Source organism: Mustela nigripes, chromosome 1 (genome assembly GCF_022355385.1).
Source record: "Mustela nigripes isolate SB6536 chromosome 1, MUSNIG.SB6536, whole genome shotgun sequence".
Classification (NCBI taxonomy): Eukaryota; Metazoa; Chordata; class Mammalia; order Carnivora; family Mustelidae; genus Mustela; species Mustela nigripes.
Window position 1 is genome coordinate 233,567,666 of NC_081557.1, and position 22,025 is coordinate 233,589,690.

The following is a 22,025-nucleotide window of genomic DNA, read 5'->3' on the forward strand; positions in this document are numbered from 1 at the left end:
CCCATGCCTCCTCCCCTCCTGCATTCTCCAGTGGAGACTGGGGACCCAGCAGCTCCCCTCCTCCAGCCTCACAGGGTGGTCCCTGAGATCGGAGTCCTCACCTCAACAGCTTTGCTGTTACATGTCCTCTTCCTCGGGACTCCCTGGACAGAGGCTGAGGAGACCCCTGCCAAAAAGCCGCACATATGAGGGAATGAGCCAGAAAACCCGGGGCCTGAGGAAGCACAAGGAGGGGAAGCTTTTTGTATTTGGTCGGGCCCCTGAGCTGGTGGCGTCCTACTGGTGCCCGCCTTACCTCAGGATTCAAGGAGGCAACTGTGCGTAAACCAAGTTGAGGAGGGAGTCATGAGGGAAGTCCCCTTTGTTCACTGAGTCACCTTTTAGGTTATCAGATTTGGAGGAGAGCTTTGAGGTCATGGACTCCTTTTGCAGATAAAGAAACTAAGGAGTTAAGAGACCACAAAGTTTGTTTTTGTGGTCAAGGGACCACAAAGTTTCCCATGTCTGTGCACCTGGTGCGGGAGCTGTTGCTAACATGTAACTTTGCCTGGCTGGTTCCCATCAGATGCCATATGACACTTTTAGTCTGATAATTAGGACTGTCATTTCGACTGTTGTTCTTTCCAAAATATTTCACAAAACAGAAGTTTTGTTGATTGTTAATAACTCTTTTGCAGGGGGTGGGGGAATTCTGTGGTTAAATAGTTTGGGGAGATACTGAAGTCAACAAGGTAGAATAGTTCTTATTCAAAACCACGAATGTGTTCACCTTTAATTTTTTTTTTAATTTTATTTATTTGAGAAGGAGAATGAGCAGGGAGAAGGAAATAGGGAGAGAGAGAAGCAGCCTCCCCGCTGAGTGGAAAGCCTGACATAGGGCTCCATCCCAGGACCCTGGAATCATGACCTGAGCAGAAGGCAGACGCTTAACCGACTGAGCCACCCAGGCCCCCTTCATCTTTAAACTTAATCTCTATTGTTCCAAACCTATCTGACCAGGGACCCCTTTCTGAGGGGAAAAACCTACAAAGACATTTCTGCACATCGATATCCCATCGAACTCAGTTCTGGACGATGCTAGCATATATCGTAGCACATCAACTATAGGAGATTTTATTTATTTTTATTTATTTGAGTCAGAGAGGGAGTGGGAGGGAGAGGAAGAGAGAATCTCAAGCAGACTCTCCACTGATGGCAGAGCCCAGCTCAAGTTTTGATCTCCCTGAGATCATGACCTGTGCTGAAACCAAGAGCCAGGCCCTTAACGGGCTGAGCTGCCCTGGCGTCCCGTACATCAACTATTGAGGACGTGTAAAACAGACTCTTTGATGGTGCTGGTAATAAAAAAGGTCCTTGTATAGTTTTCCAGGTTCTCCAAAATCAGCCAAGCTCAGCCTCTTCAGGAGAAAAGGAAACACACCAAGAGTTTTCCAAGGCTATCCAAAAAGGAGGAAATGGATTGAGTAGTCTTAGAATGTAGCTTCTTGTCTCTTTTCTGTTGTGAATTCAGTGGTCAGGGAAGTTGGGCAGGCCATCTCGTATTTAGCCTAGAAAGCACCTGCCGAATATCATCCTTCATTCCTCTTGAGCCCAGGAGCTCAGTACCCAGAAACGACTCACTAAATATTTGTCAACTTCACCTGCTGCCCAGGTTACAGGAAACCCCAACTGTTTTGTAAACACTGGTGAGTTGGTTTTTTCAAAAACGGAGCTGGAAATTTAAGTGTTTAATTTCGTGTCTCTTTCCCAAGCATTCCAATTTCAATCAACTCAGACCACTTCCCCGAAGCTGCCTCTACGGCTCGCTCGTGGACTAGAACCCTTGGAGCAGAACGCCCTTGACCCTGAGAATGACCCAAGGGAGGTTTTTCAGCTTCCCCAGCCAAAAAGGGAGGAATTGAGTCCCACCCATCTCTCTCAGCTCCTGCACTCGGGTCTTTGTTTTGGGCCACTGGGTAGTGTGACCTCAGGTAGAAAATCTACTCATCCTTCATTCATACCTATCCCTCAGCAGGCATTTCTTCATTTGAATAGCAAGTGCAAAGGGCCTGTGGGTGCTAGATCCTGCCCGGAGTTAGGCGTTGCCTGCGAGGAGCTTGGGATGGGAAGGGGAGGCAGACAGCAGAGGACGCCAAAGCACTCGTCCCCTCGAAGATAGCCTCGGAGGACAGGAACCATCCCTTGACCTCCAGCGTTCAGGTGCCTGGTACTGGTTACTGAGGGAAGGTCTTCAGGATATACTCAGAATAACTAAATCCAGAAAAAATTGGTGGGCTTTTGGGGACCTCCCTTTCAAAACCTTTCCCCTGGGCTTCCTTTTAGGGAATATCTTAATATCAGTGATTTCCCATCAGTGGTTGGTCCTAGTCTAGGGATACACAGAATGAGAGCTGACATTAGATTGGTGCTTTTTTTTTTTTTAATTTCCCATTTTTTTTCTTTGAACTTTTCATTCTGACAGTACGTCAGATTTACTGAAAAACTGTCAGAAAAGTTCAGAGAACCTTCCTATACCCTCGACTCACAATCCCCAAAAGTTAACATTTACCACATTAGCTTGGTCCTCTCTCTTTCTCTACACATGCACACACGCACCCAATTTTGTTTCTAAATCATTTTAAAATTTATAGACCTCATGCCCTTTCCTCCTTAATCCTTGCCTGTGTGTTTCCTAAAAACAAGGACATTCTCTTATATACCCCAGTGCTCTGGTCAAAATCAGGAAATTAATACTGACTTAATACTGTTACCTAATCTACAGGCCTTTTTCAGATTTCAGCAACTGTGTCAAAAATTACCTTTTAGCAAAAAGCATGTGCATTTCATTTGGGCCATCGTATCTCCTTAGTCTTCTTTAATCCGGAGTGGCTCCTCGGTCTTTGCCTTTTCTACTATTCAGAGTACAGGCCAGCTGTTTTGCAGAATATCTCTCCATTTGGGCTTAACAGATGTCGCTTCACTCCTCCACCCAGTTTACGTTATTTTGGCAGGAAAACCAGAGACGTGGTACTGAGTTCCCAGCGCGTCCCATCGGGGGCACCTGGAGCTGGTTGGTCTCATTGATCGCAGGCAGTGTTCCCTTTGGTTATCGGTCGCAGGTGCTGCGTGCTTGGTTTCTTCACAGCCCACATACTGTTTGAGCCTGAAGCATGTGCTGGGGAGATGCTGAAACTAGCCATTCTGTTCCCCTCAAACTCTTACCCACTAGTCTCAGCACGCATTGGTTCTTGCTGGAGTCATGTACTGTTATGGTGGTGATTGTTCTGGTCCCATTATCCTTGTGTGTGTGTCAGCTGGCTTTCTACTTACAAGGCAGAAATCTCCCTTTTTAAAATTTCTATCAGCGAGATTCACAAGTCCTCGTTTTATGCAGTGGGTTATAATCCTTTGTATCTGTAGGATTTATTTTGATGCTCAGTTGTTCCTAATTTGGCCAGTAGAGGACAACTGGAAAGAGGAACCAACTCGGTTCTTCTTTCCTTTGCCTCTGTCACTCCTTAGGACTGTCCCTGTTCACAGGCAGCCCTGGCAGCTGGGCTGAGCCTTTTTCTGTGTCTCTTCTTCTGCACAGTGGCAGAAGAGTGACTCTTCGTGGTCTTCCCACCTCCCCCAACCCTCACCACGTTCCCCCTCATGGAACAGGATTTTCCAACAAGGACACTTAACTAGTAACTGACAGAGCATTAGTGAGTCCATCCTCAAACACAGGACTGTTTAACTTCAACACAAAACGCAGGGCAGAGTCAACCCCCAACACAGGACTCCGCGGGCGGGCGCCTGCAGCAGGCGGACATACCATCCTAATGGTATTTGCTTTTCCCCTGTGTAAACCAGGTGATGGTTGCAAAGGATTTGCCCTTTGCTTCTCTGTTGCTTTTTTATATTCCAAAGAGAAAGCAGATTTTGATTCTACTAAGTAATAAAAAGCACCTGACAACTTAGCCCTTGCCTTCAAGCTAGCTGTTGTCAAAGTTGAGGGGGGAGGAGAAAGCAGGTAGACTGTCCATTTTGAACTCAGTCTTATTTCAAAAGAGCATATATTCCGCCTCACCTCTCCTGGCCCCCCCATTTTCACATGTCACACCAGACAAAGAATATTCCATTTTCGCTCCTGGAAACAGAAGAGCTTGTCGCTCAAAGCAAGATGTGGATGTGGACAGGACATATGAAAAAAGAAATATATTGGATTTGTTATTAGGAATCTTCATATAAGGAAGGAAATCCTAGATACGGGCAGGCAGGGGTTGGGTATAAATACATTAGTCCCCACCCTTTCCGTCCACGGTCACACAGCCTGGGACGCAGTTGCCTCAGTGAGGGAAGGAATGCCACTGGGGAGGGAAATCCCCGGGTGTGTGAGCGAAGGCCAAGCCCTGACCAGGAAGAGGCTGTGTCTGCTGGCCAGAGAGGCTCGGAGCATGGCCCTCAGGTAGGAGACCAGGTCTGGAGGAAACCCATGAGGTGTTCCCCGAAGGCCAGTGGTAGGGGAGAAGCCAAGCTAGAAACTTGTTCTGGAAAGGGGAAACACCGTCAAAACACATTCCATGGCTTTGAAGAAAAAAATAGAGATTCTGTAGTTTTTTGGGGGGGAGGAGGAGGAGAGCCTAAAAGCCACAGGTGACTTGTAAATCCTGCAAGGAATAGGGATGCGGTGGCCCGCCCCAGTTGGCATCTTCAAACTCAGCAGTCATTGCATTTCCGTGCGTGTGGCTCACAGGCCCAGGCCCCTGCAGCAGCGGGGGGTGGGTGCCAGGCTTCTCCAGGTCGATCTTGGTCAGCCTCTGACACCTGCAAACACAAGGTGTGGCTCAAGGCCTGCCCCTCCCTCACCTCCTCCCTTCTTTCTTCTCTCTCCCTTCCCGGAAACCTTCCCTCCTACACCTCTTGAGCTCCCCATCCGAAAATTGACCTTCCAGATATTTTTACAGCGATTAATATTTCACGATGGCTGGGTTATGGACATTGGGGAGGGTGTGTGTTATGGTGAGGTGCTGTGAATTGTGTAAGACTGATGGTTCACAAATGTATCCCTGAAACAAGTAATACATTATATGTTAATTTTTTAAAAAGTAAAATAAAATGCTGAATTATCTGTTAAAAACTTTTATGAGATTTTAATCAATTAAAAAGTTTCTTAACAAAGGAAAAAAAAATCTCACGATGGCTTCAAGGACATTATGATGACCCAGTCAGTCCTCTCTCAAAAATTTCAAAGCCTGGTTTTTCCTTTTTTTTTTTTTTTTTTTTTTTTTTTTCACCACCTATCATTCTAACTGTGTTTTTAAAGAGTCCAAGATAAATAAAAGTATTGCAAGCGGGAAGAGGAGCAGGGGTCTGGAGCAGGGTGGGGGAGGGGTGAGAAGGAGGGAAGCCGGGCTGATGGAGGGGAGGAGGCGCATGTGGTATTTGTTATCTGTCCTGTGTGTCCAGCTGATATGTGAATGATTAGCAGAAAATAGGCACAAGTGGGAGCAGAGGCTGGGAACAAAATTCCGGGCTCTGGAAATGGGGTCATTGAATCGAGAGCGCTTTGAAGGAGGAAATGCTTGTACGCAGGGACCGCTGGCGGAGCTCGCTGCCGTCTCTCCCTCTGAGGAACTTCGTGGCACTAGGGACTTACATCTTTCAGTTGGTGCCACAGCTGATAGAAATATACCGTGTGACCCTTATCCAGAAAACAAGTATTACTTGGTGTTGCGAATGCGTTTGTTCATGTGTGTGTTGTGGCAGCTAGATTTTATCTTTCTTTAGTGCAAGGCTTCCATTCTTTTCTCTTTTTTTTTAAGATTTTATTTATTTATTGGGGCGCCTGCGTGGCTCAGTGGGTTAGGCCACTGCCTTCGGCTCGGGTTGTGATCTCGGGGTCCTGGGATCAAGTCCCGTGTCGGGCTCTCTGCTCGGCGGGGAGCCTGCTTCCTCCTCTCTCTCTCTGCCTGCCTCTCTGCCTAATTGTGATCTCTGTCAAATAAATAAGTAAAATCTTTAAAAAAAAAAAAAAAAGATTTTATTTATTTATTTGACAGAGAAATCACAAGTAGGCAGAGAGGCAGGCAGAGAGAGGGGGGAAGGGAAGCAGGCTCCCTGCTGAGCAGAGAGCCCGATGCAGGGCTCAATCCCAGGACCCTGGGATCATGTCCTGAGCCGAAGGCAGAGGATTAACCCACTGAGCCACCCAGACGCCCCCATCCTTTTTTTTTTTTTTTAACGTGCTGTGTCCAAATAGGTCTGAATAATAAGTATGTGCTTCTTGTGAAAATTAACTCATACACTCTCCAGCAATGCTATATGGTAAACATATCATCATTCCCATTTACAGATGGGATAGCTGAGGCCCAATATCATACAGCCAGTCGGAAGCAGAGCTGGGTTCTGAACCATACACTCCAAGTAAATCTCCTCATCTCCAATCTATGATCCCATCGGCAAAGACTTTTTTTTTCTTTTTTTTTTTTTTTTTTTTGTCATAATCAGTAACATTCACAAGTTCCAGAGATTAGGATAGGCTAACTTTGGGGGGCCACTTTTTCAGCCCTCCGTGGGAAGGACATAGGTCCCCTAACCTACCCATCTATAACCTCTTAACACCAGTCATGGGGCGCCCGGCAGGCTTACTCAAAGAGCACGCAGCTCTTGATCTCGGGGTTGTGAGTTCGAGCCCCACATTGAATGTAAAGATTACTAACAACAACAACAACAATAACAACAAACTTAAAAAAGAAAAGAAAAGAAAACAAGAGAGCACAGGTCATTTACCATGTGGGTAAAGGCTTGTGAAGCGGTGGTGAGGGCATCCTGGGAATCCAGCCATGACTAAAAGAAGACAGAAGAAGGGGCTGGGAGGCAGCAACATAGCCAACAGTGAACCACTTGTCCCTCTTCCTAGGGTGTGTATCTTACAGGAAGGGAGGGACCAGGGCTGTAGATTCTGTTGGCCTTTTTAAAGGCTGTAGGTTTTAGAAATGGGAAGTGACTTAGAGGTTCCTCCACACCAGAGTTTTGGCTCTTCAGAGGCAAGATCAGAACAACAGGATCAGTTCTACGTGGAGGGAAGATGTGAGTCAGAGGCAAGCATCGGGAAATACGACACTCAGAAAGGGGCAGGTGGGAGATAAAAGTGGCCCAGAGCTGAACCCACCTGCTGCCTGAAGGCCCCCAGGGGCCCGTCCTTGAGCTGTAACAGCCTGGAGCCCTTGGACTGGAGCCAGGGATGGCCCAGTCATGGGAAAGGCAGCACAGATGCACTCCAGTCTGGGTGAAGCTTGGAATGATGACCGCAGCTGTGACCTCCTTGGGTGTCTGCTGTGGAACACGGCAGTCAGCCACCTTACCCAGATGTCCTTAAACGCTGGAGTAGCTAATCCCTCGGGAAGGAATCCTCTCTTCTCTCTTTCACCTCCCGATGTGGACACATTCCCGCATCCCCAGCGCAAGGCGGTGAGGGAGGAAATGGTACAGACCCTTTTCAACCCCGCTGTTCTCCCCCTAGCATTCTTCAGCCTGTGTGGCCTCCTTTGCCAATGGGAGACGACACAGGTAACTGCCAGGGTTGGTGAAAGGGCCTGGCACAGAGACCGGTGTCCGTAGGTGTTTGAGAGCTCTGAATCTGCGGTTGGGATAAAGGAAGGGGTTCCTAGGAACCCTGGCCTCCCTGACTTGCACGTTACCCTTTTGCCAAAAACTGTGACTCAACGACCTTGGAGTATCTGGGGCAGAGAAAGCAAACGTAATTCCTACTCACCTGCCATTCACTGTGTTCTTTCCCTTTTAACTTTCTTTTCCAGACGGTAACACAAAATAATCCAGATGGGGTGCAGGTGCTGTAAAATGCTACAAAGGTAAAGTTGAAAACATAACCTGTCAGTGGAGGAATCTGGGATGACCACGGGGGCCCTCTGAAGACCTGACATGGGTTTAGTGCGTTTATCCTGCTTTGGGGCATGACCAGCATCGCCAAGAAATTATGAGTTTGGAACTGCTTTGATACCATTTAAGGGGACATGTGGCCCCGATTTTTAAACTTACTTTGCTCACCGCTCAGAGCGCTTGGGGAACGACATCATCCTCCGAGAGTGAACTTGGTTTAGGTTGAATTTCCAATTCCCCAGAGAGCTTCAGTGCAAAGAGAAGCTTGGGTTTCAGAAATGGTGCCTGAATGAAATGACATCGCTGAACATCAATCACGCCCATCACATATGTCCAGATTCCATTTCAGAATAACTGGGATCCCTGAGAATTCTACACAAATGAGAGGGAAAACATTAATTAATTTGCTTCCTTCACAAATAACACTTTTTATCATTCTAGTTCTATATCTATAGCTAAATGGCTGTCTCTTTTTATTCATACGTATGTGAGTGTATAAATTCTATTCTACTGTAGTCCTAATATGCTGGTAGGCTTTATCCAAAAAATGCTATAATAAATATTTATTATAAGTGTCATTCATTCAGTCCAGACTTCATATTTATTATTTTAATGACTGCACAGTATTCCATTAAGGGGATGTGCTTAACCCTTTATTCCCCTGTTATCACACATCTGTTTTATTTCCCTGTTGGGTTGTTTTAAACTCTGTGAATCACTTTGTTGCATGCTCTCTTGGATCTCTTCTTAGGATCTCTTCCGGGGGCAGGGGGGGAGGTACACGTTTACACCAACTCTATCTAATTGGTTTAGACACACGTACAGGCTTAATGGAATAATCCCAGAAATTAACAGGAAGAGTAGAAGAAAGAGCCTGCAAAAAAAAAAAAGTATTAATGATGGAAGTTAGTCATTCATAAAGCTAGTAATGAAAAAAGTGAATTAGTGTTTAGCCTGACCCTCATTCTTGTCTCTCCCCCCCCCCCACCCCAGCTATCTCTTTGATCCGGTTCAAGTGCCCTCCCCTGGCTATGTCAACGAGCTGAACAGCTGCAAGGTGGATGAAGGTGACCGTGGTAAACTGAAAGGCAAGCAGAGCAGCCAAGTCGTGCACAAAAATGAGCTGCAGATCGAGGGCCTGAAGAGGACGGCCAGCAGAGGCCGAGCCTGCAGCGGGCAGGAGCCCCACTGGCCTCCTCCAGGACAGCCCCCTCAGGGGGATACAGCAGGGGAACACTGTGCCGGCAAAGCCGGTAGTGCCATCAATGGCATCAGCCCTGCCCTCGCCCCCCTGCAGCCCACTGGGGATCATGACAGGGGCTTACTGCCTGCAAACAGCGTTGCCCCAACTCACCCCTTCCCAGAAAGAGGGGGCCCGGGACAACAGGACGGTGCGCTGCTGGCCTCGCAAGAGACCCCGGTTGTTCGAAATGGGGACTCCAGAGCTGCTTCCAGGGCGGAGGGTCCTGCCTTGGAAGTACTAGACCATGACCTCCAGATCCCGGCCCCAGATTACCCTCCCCTTTGGGGCTCTGTTGTAGACAAAGGTGATCAGGAAGAAAAGGACTGTCTTTCCAAGAGCCAGACTGAGGAGGACCCTCTGGCAGGAACCCACCCCAGGGTGGGGGAGCATGGTTTGAACATGCCCTTCCCCTTGAAGAGAAGTTGGGATTCCTTGAATGAGGCCGTGTCGACAGACGGCCTAAGCGTCTGCTTTAAAGAGGAGGCTGTTGCTCAGGCCAATTCGAGAACCGAGCGGGAGGATGCACGTGGCTCCCCCCACGAGCCGGGCGGGGACGCGGAGGATGAGGATGCGGCCGTGGCGGAAGCCCTTGCGGCCTTAGAAGCAGCAACCGCCGGAGAAGACGTGGACATGGACGAGGCAGATTAAGGCCCTGAGCCGGTGGCGCAGTGCGCACGTCGGGCGCTCGTGCTCTGTTGACAGACTGGCGCCCCCCCCACAAACCCCGGCGGCCTTATGGGTTATTTGCTTGGCTTCCGTTCCAATGATCGCCGGGGGGCCTGCGCCCTGGCGCTTGTTGTTCAGTCCGGACCGCCCCGCGGTGCCGACAGGCCGTCACTCAGGGCTCTGGAATAAAAATCAGAGTGGGCGGTGCGGGACTGCCCACCTGCATGCAGGAATTAAAGGGCCTGCTCGTCCACCCACGGATCGATGTTCTTCAGAATGCTCTGAAATCCCAGCGCTTCAGCCCCTCCCTCCTCCCCACCCACCAAGGGCGCAGAATCACAGACCATTCTGTCTGTAAATTCTTTGTCTTGCTTTTGCGAGCCAGACATTGTACCCAACCTGGAAAAGGTAGCTCCCCCCACTGAAAGTGCCTAGTGTGTCCCCAGAGCATGGCTTGCCTTCAGGGACAGTCACCCAGGGAACTAATCACTAACCACTTGTTTGACAGCGAGTTGAGCTCAGCAGCCTTCAGGATGGAGAAGAAGCCACCAGTAAGCAAATGGTTAGTCATTAGCTGCGATATTAAGACACCTTGACCTTAACTTTTTTACGTTATTACTTTTTAATCTCCTCTGGGACTTGGGGAAGCCGGCCAAAAGAATTCTGCAAACCGCTTGTGTTGTATTTGAGTTTTAAGTTCATGAGGTTGGGAAGAGCCAAGAGATAGATGTTTTATCCCACTTAATGTCTGATTCTGATTAAAATATAACAACATATGCGTCTCTCTGTTGTAACTCAAAGGTAGTTCTGATTTTCCCCAGTAAATCTTGATGTTTCTTTCCATTTGGAGAGCCGCACTTCCAAGTGGCAAGTGAGGAGAACCAGTCCGTTTGCTGAGGATGGCTTCGGCTGTCTGTCCCTGCCATTCAGACTCATGATGCCACATGCTCTGATCTTACGGAGGGATGAACCACAGCCCTCTCTGGGTGCCAGTCTTCTAATTTATAAAAACAAGAACTACCTTTCCCACATGAGTCAGTGGAGAATTTAGAGGATGGACCAGTCTCTCTAGAAAGATTCGAACATGGAAGATGCCAGCATATGGCATTTCATAACACGGGCTCTGAAATGTGGCTGACCTCGGTTTGCTTTCCAGCTTTACCACACGACCTTGGACCCATTCATGACATGAGAATAATAGTATATATTTGTAAGGATTAAATGAGATTGTACAAGTATTTCTCACGGTGCCTGGCACATGGTAGGCACTCAATAAAAAGCTGAATCTTATCAGTGAGAAACAAATCCTTGAAAAATGGTTTTATGTCCTCACACCTGAAAACTCTAATACTGTCAAGTGTCTATAATGTCATCACTGCGCTTTGGTGATCCTTTAAATAAAAACTTGATTTCTGAGCTTCCCAGCATCTTTAAGGATGGCGGATGCTTACTGATGCTTACCAGACGTACATTACCCTGGGTTGGTTTGGTGGTCTCTACATACAGGGTCACACTGAGTGCTTAAAACATAAGCTGTTGTCATCGTGAATTGCATCATAGGTGGATTTGCTGTTGTACCAAGTACACTGAGTGCTTCCTGTTTGAGAGTGATCCCTTCAACAGTTTCCCAAAGTGTATCTGTTGGGATTCGGTTCAGCTGCATGTGTTAAGTGGCTTATATAAAAATAGAGATGTATTTACCTCTTCATGTAAACAAAGTCCATAGTTAGCAGTCCAGGGTGCTAGAGTTCCATCCCATCAGCGACCTGTGCTCCCATCATCTTGGCTTCCTTCTCAAGGCTACTGTGTCTTCCAATCCTTGGGTTTTCTTTCCCTGCAGGAAAAAGAAGGAAGGGAATCACCCTCCCTTCCATTTATACCTCCTTGGTCAACGTCTAGTCACGTGGTCACACTGAGACACAGGAAAGGCTAAGAAAACTTTCTTTTCTGTCTGGCTGGATTTTCCAATTAAATTCGGGATTTGCTTACCGAGAAGAGGGAGACTAGACATCGAACACTGAGGCGGTCGGCTTGCCGTGTCTGTCACATCAGGTCCTCAGAATGTAAGAGCCCTGGAGAGAGCCAGTTTGCAAGAGGTATTCACAGTTGGCATATCAGAAGGGCATTGAATTTTCGGTCTAGTGGAAGGAGGACTGGACCACGACAGGCATCCTGACTTCCCGCTGCTGTCTCAACAACAGGAGGATGAAGGAAGAAAATTCAGACGGAAGAGGGGTAGGGTGAGGAATGAGTGCAGACAGTCTCTTTGGCTTGCATAGAAACACACTTCTGCGCTTGGCACGTGTACATAATTTCCCATTTTGAGAGTGCCATGGATATTTTACCGTGTTAACGGTTCACCTGAGTTTTAAAGATTCTTTTTGTGTGAATAACTGCTTCAGAAACCTTAGCAGATGACCAGGATTTTCGAGTGGTGTTTTTTTTTTTTTTATTTTTTTTTTTTCTTTTTAAAGCTATCATGGTGCCTTTTGTCTATTCCCATATCCAGGCTGTACCAAAGGATGTCCGAGGATAGAATCTTCAGGTCGAAAAGAAATTCCAGATTTTACCTTTATCCACCAGGTTTTCTAGCAACTGACTAAGCATCCCACTCTGTGTTCCTTCTAGAGCCTGGTGCCACCCCATATCAGAAAAGTGGTTGATTGGCAATAGTGAACTTTTCAAATATTCTGGACAACTTGAAAGCATGGACGCACTCTGAACAGAAGGCACAGGCTCTGATTAGGAGGGGACATCCTGATCTTTGATGATCTAAGCAAACTGTGTCATGTGGCTATTTGCCACTTTAAATCTTGATTTTGATACAAGATTATTTCTATATTGTGTGCATGTGTGCATGTGCGTGTGTGTCTACATTTTTTACTGGGGAAAGTTGAACTATCATATAAATAAGAAAGTAAATGTTTTTCTCTGGTTTCCAGGACAGATAGTAGCAAACTGTGGTAACTGTCAAACCAGATCTTTAGAGGAATGAGGAGAATCTGAGACTGCTTAGCACACGCCCATTTTGCCCATGCTTAGTAACTGCTGGCCAGCCACTGACTCCCCGTCTTGGCTTCACTCTGCCTCTGACCCAAAGAGTCAGACTGTTTCTCCCGAAGTCTTCCATCAGCATCTCCAAGCAAGAGGCCTCGGAAGAATGAAGGAGGCACAAAATCAAGCATCTGAGCTTCATTCTGAGGTCACAGGAATGAGGTCTTCAGTCTTGGACATGAACTTTTATGATGAAAATGTGGAGCTCTTTGCTCTCTCTCTCTCTCTCTCTTAAACTCCAGAGTAAACCTCAGTTATTCTGAAACCTCCTATTTTGGAATGGGTGATAATTAAACAGAGACAAGCTGACATTTGTTTCTCTTAGTAAACACTTTCCCTGTTCATGTATGGGAAAAATAAGCTGCACATTGATTGAACTGAATTGGTGAGTTCCTCCGATGCAGGAGGTTAGAATAGACCGCTATAATACGTCTGACCTTCAAGGCTCCCTCAGCCACTTGAAGAAACAACCCTTTAGACACCCCTGTTAAATCTGCTGATTACAGATGATTTTTTCTTTCAAAGATTTTATTTATTTATTTGACAGAGACAGTTAGGGCAGGAACATAAGCAGGGGGAGTGGGAGAGGGAAAGCAGGCTTCCTCCCCACCCCAGCAGGGAGCCCGATGCGGGGCTCCATCCCAGGTCTCTGAGATCAGGACCTGAGCAGAAGGCAGACACTTGATTGACTGGACAATTCAGGCACCCTTGAACTCAACCTTTAAAATCCTGAGGGAGAAAGAAAGAGAGGATGTGTGTTTGTGTAATGGAACTTCAGTGTCCCCTGGGGGTTGGCTCTTCACTTAGCGCCTACAGCTACGACTCCTGGGCTCCGGGTCTCAGGGGTTATGACTCCTGGGCTCCAGGTCTCAGGGGTTACCAGCATGTGGCACGTGCCAAGCACTTACGAGTGCACCTCTGTAATTCGAAGAAACAGTGGAAGCAGTCTGTGCCTCTTGCTCACTGTGTGACCTTGAGTTTGCATTTCTTAACATTCTTGACCCTCACTTTCCCCACCTGTAAAATGAAGATCCTTCCCACCTCCCACACCAAAAGCAGACATTTCTCCAATTTCAGGATGCTTGTTTCCAAACAGATTTCTGGGCCTCACCTCCCAGAGATTCGGTTTCTGTAGGTCTTGGGTGGAGACCTGGCGTCTACCTGGTTGATGTGGGTAATTCTCCAATTACCAATAAGAAAACCGTGTGCTCTTAGCCCTAATAGAAGCACACTTAAAATTGTACATGCTGTCTTCTTGCACTATGTCGTATACCTGACAAACCAATATTAAGATGGGTTAGGCCAATATCGAAGTTTTAATATTTTCTTCCCAGACCCCTTGGTTCTGTGAAAGCTACTTTGAAAAACCAGTGACTTAGAAGCTAAAATGAACTATCTATAAAAGCACTTTGTAAACAGACAAAACTGGAGTAATGTTTTTGACAACATACACACGAACCATATACACTTAAAATGCACACTTAGCTGTACACAAGCAAATGTGAAAACGTACACCCCAATACCACTCATTCTCATCCTTTGAGCCTGGTTTTTAGGAAACTTCTGTATTTTCTGCTTTTAAGCATTTTGGAGTAGTTAATATAAAACCGGAGTAAAATATAACCTAGAGACCAGAAGGTAAACAAAGAATTTTATGTATCTCCCTAATCAAAACTATATTTTCCCAATCAATCTGAGCAAGACAGTTCAGCGACAAGCTGATGGGAATATTTGTGTGGTCAGGATCTTGCTAGTTTGAAAGCAAAACCATAAGATTTTCTCTTGACATCAGTCACCAACTTAAAAAAAAAAATCACAAAAATAATTTCATTTCCAGATCCTACTTGTCATTTTCCAGAATAGTCCTGAAGCTACAGAGAGTGGTGCATGTAAACTTTGGTACTCATATAAAGAAGGACAATTTCACAGGTCAAAAAGAGGGTTAATGGTCTCTTCGCATTAACAAATGTGCTTTCCTGGCCTTAAATATCAATGCTTAGAAAGGAATCAGAAGTTTTAAATTACCCATTTACAAAGCCATAAGATCATAGGCTTTCAGATTTTCATGACATCGGCCATTAGCCAGGAGGCAAGCCAAGGACTGCTACGGTATTTAGAATTCTACAAAGGAAAAAATTCCTAACCAGAAAAACTTATCAGCAAAGACACAATTTCACAATAATTTGCCAAATAATACAATTATTAATATGGAAATCTTATTCAGTGATAATTTATGGGAGCCATCGAGTTATGGGTTTGGGCTTCTTAAAGGTGCAAATATAGCTTAACTTTTTTTTCAAAACAGCCATTTGTTAGGTGTTTCATAGTCTAAATTGTTCACATGCATTATCTAAGTCCCACTATGACCAGGTGAGTTGCAGGTTATCCCCACTTCACAGATGGGGAAATGGAGGCCCAAAAAGCTATATAATTCGTCCATGGTCACACAGATGGAACAAACTGGTCCTTGTTAAGGACTACATAATACAGTCTTCCCAGGGAGACAGCCACGTTGCCATCAAACAAACAAACAAAAGACCAAATCAAATGTGAAATTTCTAAGAAAAGAAAGCCTTTGGTCTCCATTATTTCAAGGAACACATCAATCACAGCAATAAAGTGAATCTGAGCTCTGAAAGGGGAGGGAACTTTAAAACAAAATGCTGGAGAGAAAGACAATGCAATTTTGGAAAAGTAAAATTATATGTATTGTCCGTTGCAAAAGAAAGGTTATTTTCTGGTTCTGAGGATGATTTTAATAAAGCGTTGAAGAATTAGTCAAGGCTTTTATAAAGTCGCTAAGACTATCTCTTACTAACGACACTTGTGTTTTTAAATGATCATAGGACCATGAATTTCTTTTTCTTTTTTTTTAAGATTTTATGTATTGGGGCGCCTGGGTGGCTCAGTGGGTTAAAGCCTCTGCCTTCGGCTCAGGTCATGATCCCAGAGTCCTGGGATCGAGCCCCACATCAGGCTCTCTGCTCGGCAGAGAGCCTGCTTCCTCCTCTCTCTCTGCCTGCCTCTCTGCCTACTTGTGATCTCTGTCTGTCAAATAAATAAGTAAACAAAATCTTTAAAAAAAAAAAAAAAAGATTTTATGTATTTACTTGACAGAGGCCGCGAGACAGGGAACACAGGCAGGGGGAGTGGAGGAGGAGAAGCAGAAGATGTGGGGCTCCATCCCAGGACCCTGGGATCCTGACCTGAGCCAAAAGCAGCCACTTAATGACTGAGCCACCCAGGCGCCCCTGAATTTCTTATCCTACAAAGTCTGAGGTGGACCCAGGGCCGTACATGATGCTTATCACGGGAATAGCCAGTACAATGATGTTGAGATTCCTTTCCTCAGTTTGGCTCAGGACAGTGGAAGTGGTGGCTTTGCCTCCCTCGGGGCCCTGAAGAGACGTCCGTGAGAAAAAGTGCTTCATACATAGCCCGCATTGGATGAATACTAAATGTTAAATCTGATTTTACTACCCAGTGAATGTCGTCTCCCACTGGACCACCTCATCTTTATGCGTAAAACTCAGCACTTTGATTGCTATGACCACTAATGAACCATGTTTTGTTTTTAAGATTTTATTTATTTAAGGAATCTTCAACGTGGAACTTGAACTTACAGGCCCGACATCAAGAGCTATAAGCTCAACCGACAGCCTGAACCAGCCAGCTGCCCCAACCACTTCTAATAATTTTTTTTTAATTTTATTTATTTCTTTGACAGAGATCACAAGTAGGCAGAGAGGCAGGCAGAGAGAGAGAGGAGGAAGCAGGCTCCCTGCTGAGCAGAGAGCCTGATGCGGGGCTCGATCCCAGGACCCCGAGATCATGACCCGAGCCGAAGGCAGAGGCTTTAACCTACTGAGCCACCCAGGCGCCCCCACTTCTAATAATTTTAAACCAGTTCCAAGCTGAGTAAATCCTTGTACATCGGTAACAATCATCTCAAAAATGCAAACTGGGGGCACTTTAAATTTAGTATATTTTTTTTATTCATATGATTATTCTTTATTTTTATTATTTCTCTCATTATTAGGACATAGTAATTTATGCTTAGCTACAAATTTAAGTCACACTGTGTTTGAGGTGAATAGTTATAGTGTTAAAACTGACCTATTTCTTTTATCTTTCATTGCCCTGAGTAAGTTTTTATAAAATAAAAATGCATTTAAGACAAGACAGAAACCTTGGGAGGTTTGGAAGTTTTGGTATGTTCTGTCAGAGGATTGGTTTGGTTTGGTTTTTGTTTGATTTGGTCAACATTAAGATATTCATCCGTCATAAGCAAACCCGTAAATTTTGTGATTTGGATATAGCGGTAGGATTCCAAGGACATTTTTTAAAAGATTTATTTATTTATTTGTTTATTTGAGAGAGAGAGTGCAAGCAGGGGCGAGGAGCAGAGGGAGAGGGAGAGACAGAAATCCAAGGAGACTCCACACTGAGCGTGGGGCCCCACTGGGGGCTCGATCACACAACCTGTGAGATGGTGACCTGATCCAGAAATCAAGAGCTGGACCCTTACCAGCTGCGTCATCCAGGCACCCCAGTTCCAAGAACATTAACTATAATTTATAGGTTATATATATATATATATATAGTAATGTTATATACTATATTACCTAAAAGAACATAACCTATAATTTCTCAGCTAGATTCACTTGCAGATAAGAAATCAAGTTCTTTTTTCAAGATTTATTTTTTTTCAAATTATTTATTTATTTTGAAAGAGAGAGCGCCCGCACGTGTGCACCTGCCCACATTCAAGCGGGAGGAGGGGCAGAGACAGGGAGAGGGGCAGGGGGAGAAGCAGACCCCTGCTGAGGGTGGAGCCCGATGCAGGGCTGATCCCACCACCCTGAGACCCTGACCAGAGCCCAGACCAAGAGCCGGATGCTTAAACCACTGAGCCACCCCCGTCCTGGAAATCAAGTTCTTTTTTAAACTCACTGGGTTGACTCTACTACATTCCTGTCTTATCAGGAGAGTGGTAAGATTAAATGACAACCTGAATAAACACAGGGAGAACAATTATCTCGTCCTTGTCCTTATCTTGTCTGTCTGTGGCCATTCAGTGTCAGAGCTGAGCGATTGGTTTTTAACTTCAAGCATCTAACCTGGGTGCCAAGAGACCTTCAGGGCTGGTGCGTATTACAACTCCCCCCTTCTACCCAGTCCGCCTACCCGACCCCCTGCCCCCACCCCGAGTTCGTCTTCAAATGGTAAGCAAAGTGAATATGACAGAAACATCAAGAACGGACTCTCAAACGGCTACTTTCCTCATTCTACCACTTACTTCCCTGAACAGGGTCTGAACTTGGCCTGTCTGAGGTCTCCCTGGCCGTACCCAGCCCTGGGCTAAGGGCACGACACCCCCATGCTCACACAACCCTCGCAAGCCCCGTCAAAGCCACGGTCCCTTCACTCTAGCATGAGAAGATTGAGGTCCCATGAACATAAGGTCACAGACCCCGGAGGCACCCAAAGCCCCAATTTGTGCTCTTCTGGGCGGTTATCCTAAAGCAATCAAGGGGAAAGGGTGTCCGAGGGCATTCCAGAAGAAACACAGCGAGTGCCGGCCAGGCCACCCTACCCATGTGACTCTGTCACTCCTCTTACTCCTATTTTTCTGTAAGTGCATTAGTCACGGGGTTTTGTTGTCTTTATTGTTGCGATAGAAACTCAACCCAAACGTGGTAAGACAAAAGAGGAACGTCCTTGGAACGTTCATAAAACTCAGAAGGGCAGCCGGTCCTCAGGGACGACGGAAGCTGAGGCTTGAAAGCGAGGAGGACGGCCTGTCTCCCCGCTGGGTCCACGAACATGGCACAGCCGGGAAGTTTCTTCTTTCCTCAGAGCAGTCTCCACACAGCGGCGAGCATGGCCTCCACAGGACCCTGAGCCTCTAGCTGTAGCCCCTTTCTCCAGCGCCAGCGGGCACACATCCCAAAGGGGCTGCCTTTGGCCAGGTCACAGAGAGGTGTCCCTTGGCCACTTTGGTCCCGCCCAGCTGCAGTCCCGGGATCCAGGCACAGGGCTCGGCACTAGGAGGGAGGCGAAGAATTCTCCAAAGGTGGAGGCGTCATTCCCAGAAGGAAGAGGTGCTGGGCTGACGGGGGCCTCAGCTGCCCCTGCACAGTCCGCCTCTTCGCCCTCAGATTTTTTTTCCTCCCCCTGTGCTTCTGCCTCCTCAAAACCTGGACCCTTCCCTATCCTGCGGCCCTTTGGGAGGCGTTGAACTCTAACCGTGGGTCATCTTCAGAGCCAGACACGTATGGGCTCAGCCCCACTCTTGGACAACAATGTGTACCGAGCCACTTAGCAGGCCACGCTGAGCAGCTGTGGTGGGACAGGTGCACACAGACCCTTTGCCAGGTCACCACGTGTGGCTGCTTACAATGGCAACACCTTCAGTCCGGGGAGACGGGCAGTCGAAGGCACGCACCATGACCTTGCATGCTTTTTGTGCCCCTTTTACTGCCCTGTGAGGGGTCATTTTATAGATGAGAATGTTGTGGCTCAGAACGGTTAGGTAATTTTCCCAATATCGCACAGCAGTGAGTGGCAGAGCCGAGATTCAAACTCAAGAGAGAAAAGCCTGGGCTACTTTCCCAGAACCACACTGCTTCAAGTCACACCACTCCCATGACAGGCCTCGGGGCGTGGGGTTTCCTCCAGCCTGGCCCTCAGTCACTCCCACCAGCCCACAAGCTAGCACCTGCAGGGACACGAGCTCCCAGGTACGAAACCAGTTTCTGATGAGAAAGAAAATAAAGACAAATTGACAGAGTCAGGAAATGGGTGAGGAAAACCCAAACTTGCATTTTTTATTCCCATAAAAGAGCTCATGATAGTCTTTCATTCTTAAAAGTAGACTTTTGTTTATTTATTCATTCAGCAAATAATCACAAATGCCTTCTCTGTGCCGGGCCTTGCAAAAAGACCAGCAAATGACCTTAGAAGCCACGCTCCCTGCAGTTTTCCCATTTGGCCAGCAGAGGGGGCGAGTGCCAGCTCTGGGCAAGGCTGAAAACCAAGCCGGTCTGGGGACATTCCCTGATCCCTGTGTTCCCAGCTGGGCTGCTCCAAAATGCCCCAGACAAAGAAGTCCCAGGTGTCCTTCCAGGTCTTTGGAGTGAAAATTATGCCCCCCACCCCACCCCGGGAAGATCTAAGACCAGTCCCGAAGAACGGATCTGAGAGCTGCAAAGGAAGCTCTGGGTAGAAACACCCTATTCCACAAAGGGTCAGGGGAGCCAGAAACAGGCAAGGACCTCAGGTGCACAACAGTCCTCTTTGACCACAGCCAAGCCTTCAGTGACCAGGACTGAATCGTGGGACCCCGGCTCCTAGCCTCTACCATTCTGCTGTCCTCAATGGGAGAGAAGGAAGGGTTTCCGCACCTTTTTTGCTATACCAGGGGAGGGCAGACAATGCCGCAGATATCAGGACTGATTTGAGAAGGAAGGGCAGGAGCATACAGGGCCACGGACAGTCGGCAAATTCCCTCGGGACCAGTCGGGACCAGGAGAGAGCGGAGCTAATTGTTCAAGCTGACGCTGCAAGGTCGGTGCTGTGTCTCCCCGAAGAACAGAATGGCCATGGTACGACCGGCCCACAGCTCACTGCTCCCCTAAAGGCTGACAGAGACACGAAAGCCACGTGGCTCAGTCCCATCCACTCCACAGTGCACTTATGCTAGAAGAGCAAGAGGCTGACCAATGAGGGGCAGCTGGGTGGTTCCGTCAGTTAAGCCTCCGACTCTTGATTTCCACCTGGATCATGATCTCACGGTTGTGGATTGGAGCCCTGCATCAGGCTCCACGCTCGGCACAGAGTCTGCTTCAGATTCTCTCTCCTTCTGCCTCTCCCCACACCATGCTCTCTCTCTCTCTCTCTCTCTCTCTCTCAAAGAAAAAAAAAAATAAGAAGAATAATAAATGAACAAATAATAAATAAATAATAAAAATTGGCTGATCAATTAAAAGCAAACCCATCACCCCAAGTGACCCCTTCTGACTATAAAATAAGGAACTTGGGGGGAATTTGTAACATCCTCCTAGGGCATACATTCTGGATTTCTTGGTTTTCACAAACTGAAATTATAGTCAGCTTTTCCACTTCCTCAACATGAGCCATCCTTGGTCATCTTATTTTTCAAGGCAACAACAAAATCCCATGAAAACTCAAAATCCAAACCCAAGGAGTTGCGTACAAATTGTGAAAGTTCTATCCAGGACCTAAAGGAGAGATGGCGTCAGATGACGACAAATGACTCTGTGTTAAAACGGAATCACATCACTCACTGAGGGGTGGGAGCGAAGGAGCTGACCCAAGTCCCGAGCACGTAGGGTGTTCGCCAGCTACCGTAGGGTTAAAAAACTAAATGAACTGTACACACACACACACGCCGAGCTCTCGCTGGTACACTTGTTTCCCCCAGGGCTCTATAGTCAAATGTACTTTATATTGTCAGTTAAGACTGAACGATGTAAAAATATTTTAGACAATAAGAACCAGGTTTTCTCCCTGTAGGAGAAAAGTTATAAATGAGGAAGACAGAAGTTTGGGATGAGCTCTCTGGAGCTAGACTCATCAGAGAACCAGTCCCAGCTCGGGCCTGTTCTAAAGACAGAGAAAGGAACCGACGTGTGTGTGTGCACACACATGGGCTGGCAGTGTGTGTGTGTGTGTGTGTGTACGCATAGAAGCCTAGGAGCAATATACCCTTGCTCCCATACCTTCTGTCCTGAGCTTTATTCCTAAACCCAATTCTACAGTAAAAAGGAACCATGGTTCCTTGGTTAGTGGCCAGTTCTAGGGCAGAGGTGAGGAAAATACAAGATGGCGGGATGAGCCCGGAGAATCTTGAGTACCACGAAGTGAGGATGAGTCAAATGGGGAAAAGAAAAGGAAGGGATGAGGAGAGGAAGGGAGGGAGGGAAAGAAGTAGGGGTGAGGGAGGAGGGAGGAGGGAAGCAGGAAGAAAGGAAGGAGGGAGGGACAGAAGGAAAGAGGGGACAGAGGGAGAATAAAGGTCATGGAGCCCTATCAAAAGAACATGGACACCAACATGAAAGAGCCCCCCCCCCCCCCCCAAGTCATAGCTGTTGCAGGCAAGACCCACCAGTGGATGGTGTCACGGGTTCAACTGAGTTGCCTAAAAAGAAGTGTTGAAGTCCCGACTCCTGGTTCC

General features: G+C 46.9%; 1 protein-coding gene across 2 annotated transcripts in view; it reads left to right on the forward strand.

Annotated features, from left to right (window-relative positions):
- Window positions 1-11,188, forward strand: part of C1H4orf19 (chromosome 1 C4orf19 homolog) — an 85,306-nt gene extending 74,118 nt beyond the window's left edge. For both annotated transcript variants that reach the window (XM_059382250.1, XM_059382259.1), the window contains exons 3-4: window positions 7,782-7,835; window positions 8,857-11,188. In XM_059382250.1, the coding sequence (XP_059238233.1) occupies window positions 7,804-7,835; window positions 8,857-9,754 (930 nt within the window). In that variant the 5' untranslated portion in view covers window positions 7,782-7,803 and the 3' untranslated portion in view covers window positions 9,755-11,188. The remainder of the gene's footprint in view (window positions 1-7,781; window positions 7,836-8,856) is intronic.
- The last annotated feature ends 10,837 nt before the right edge of the window (window positions 11,189-22,025 follow it).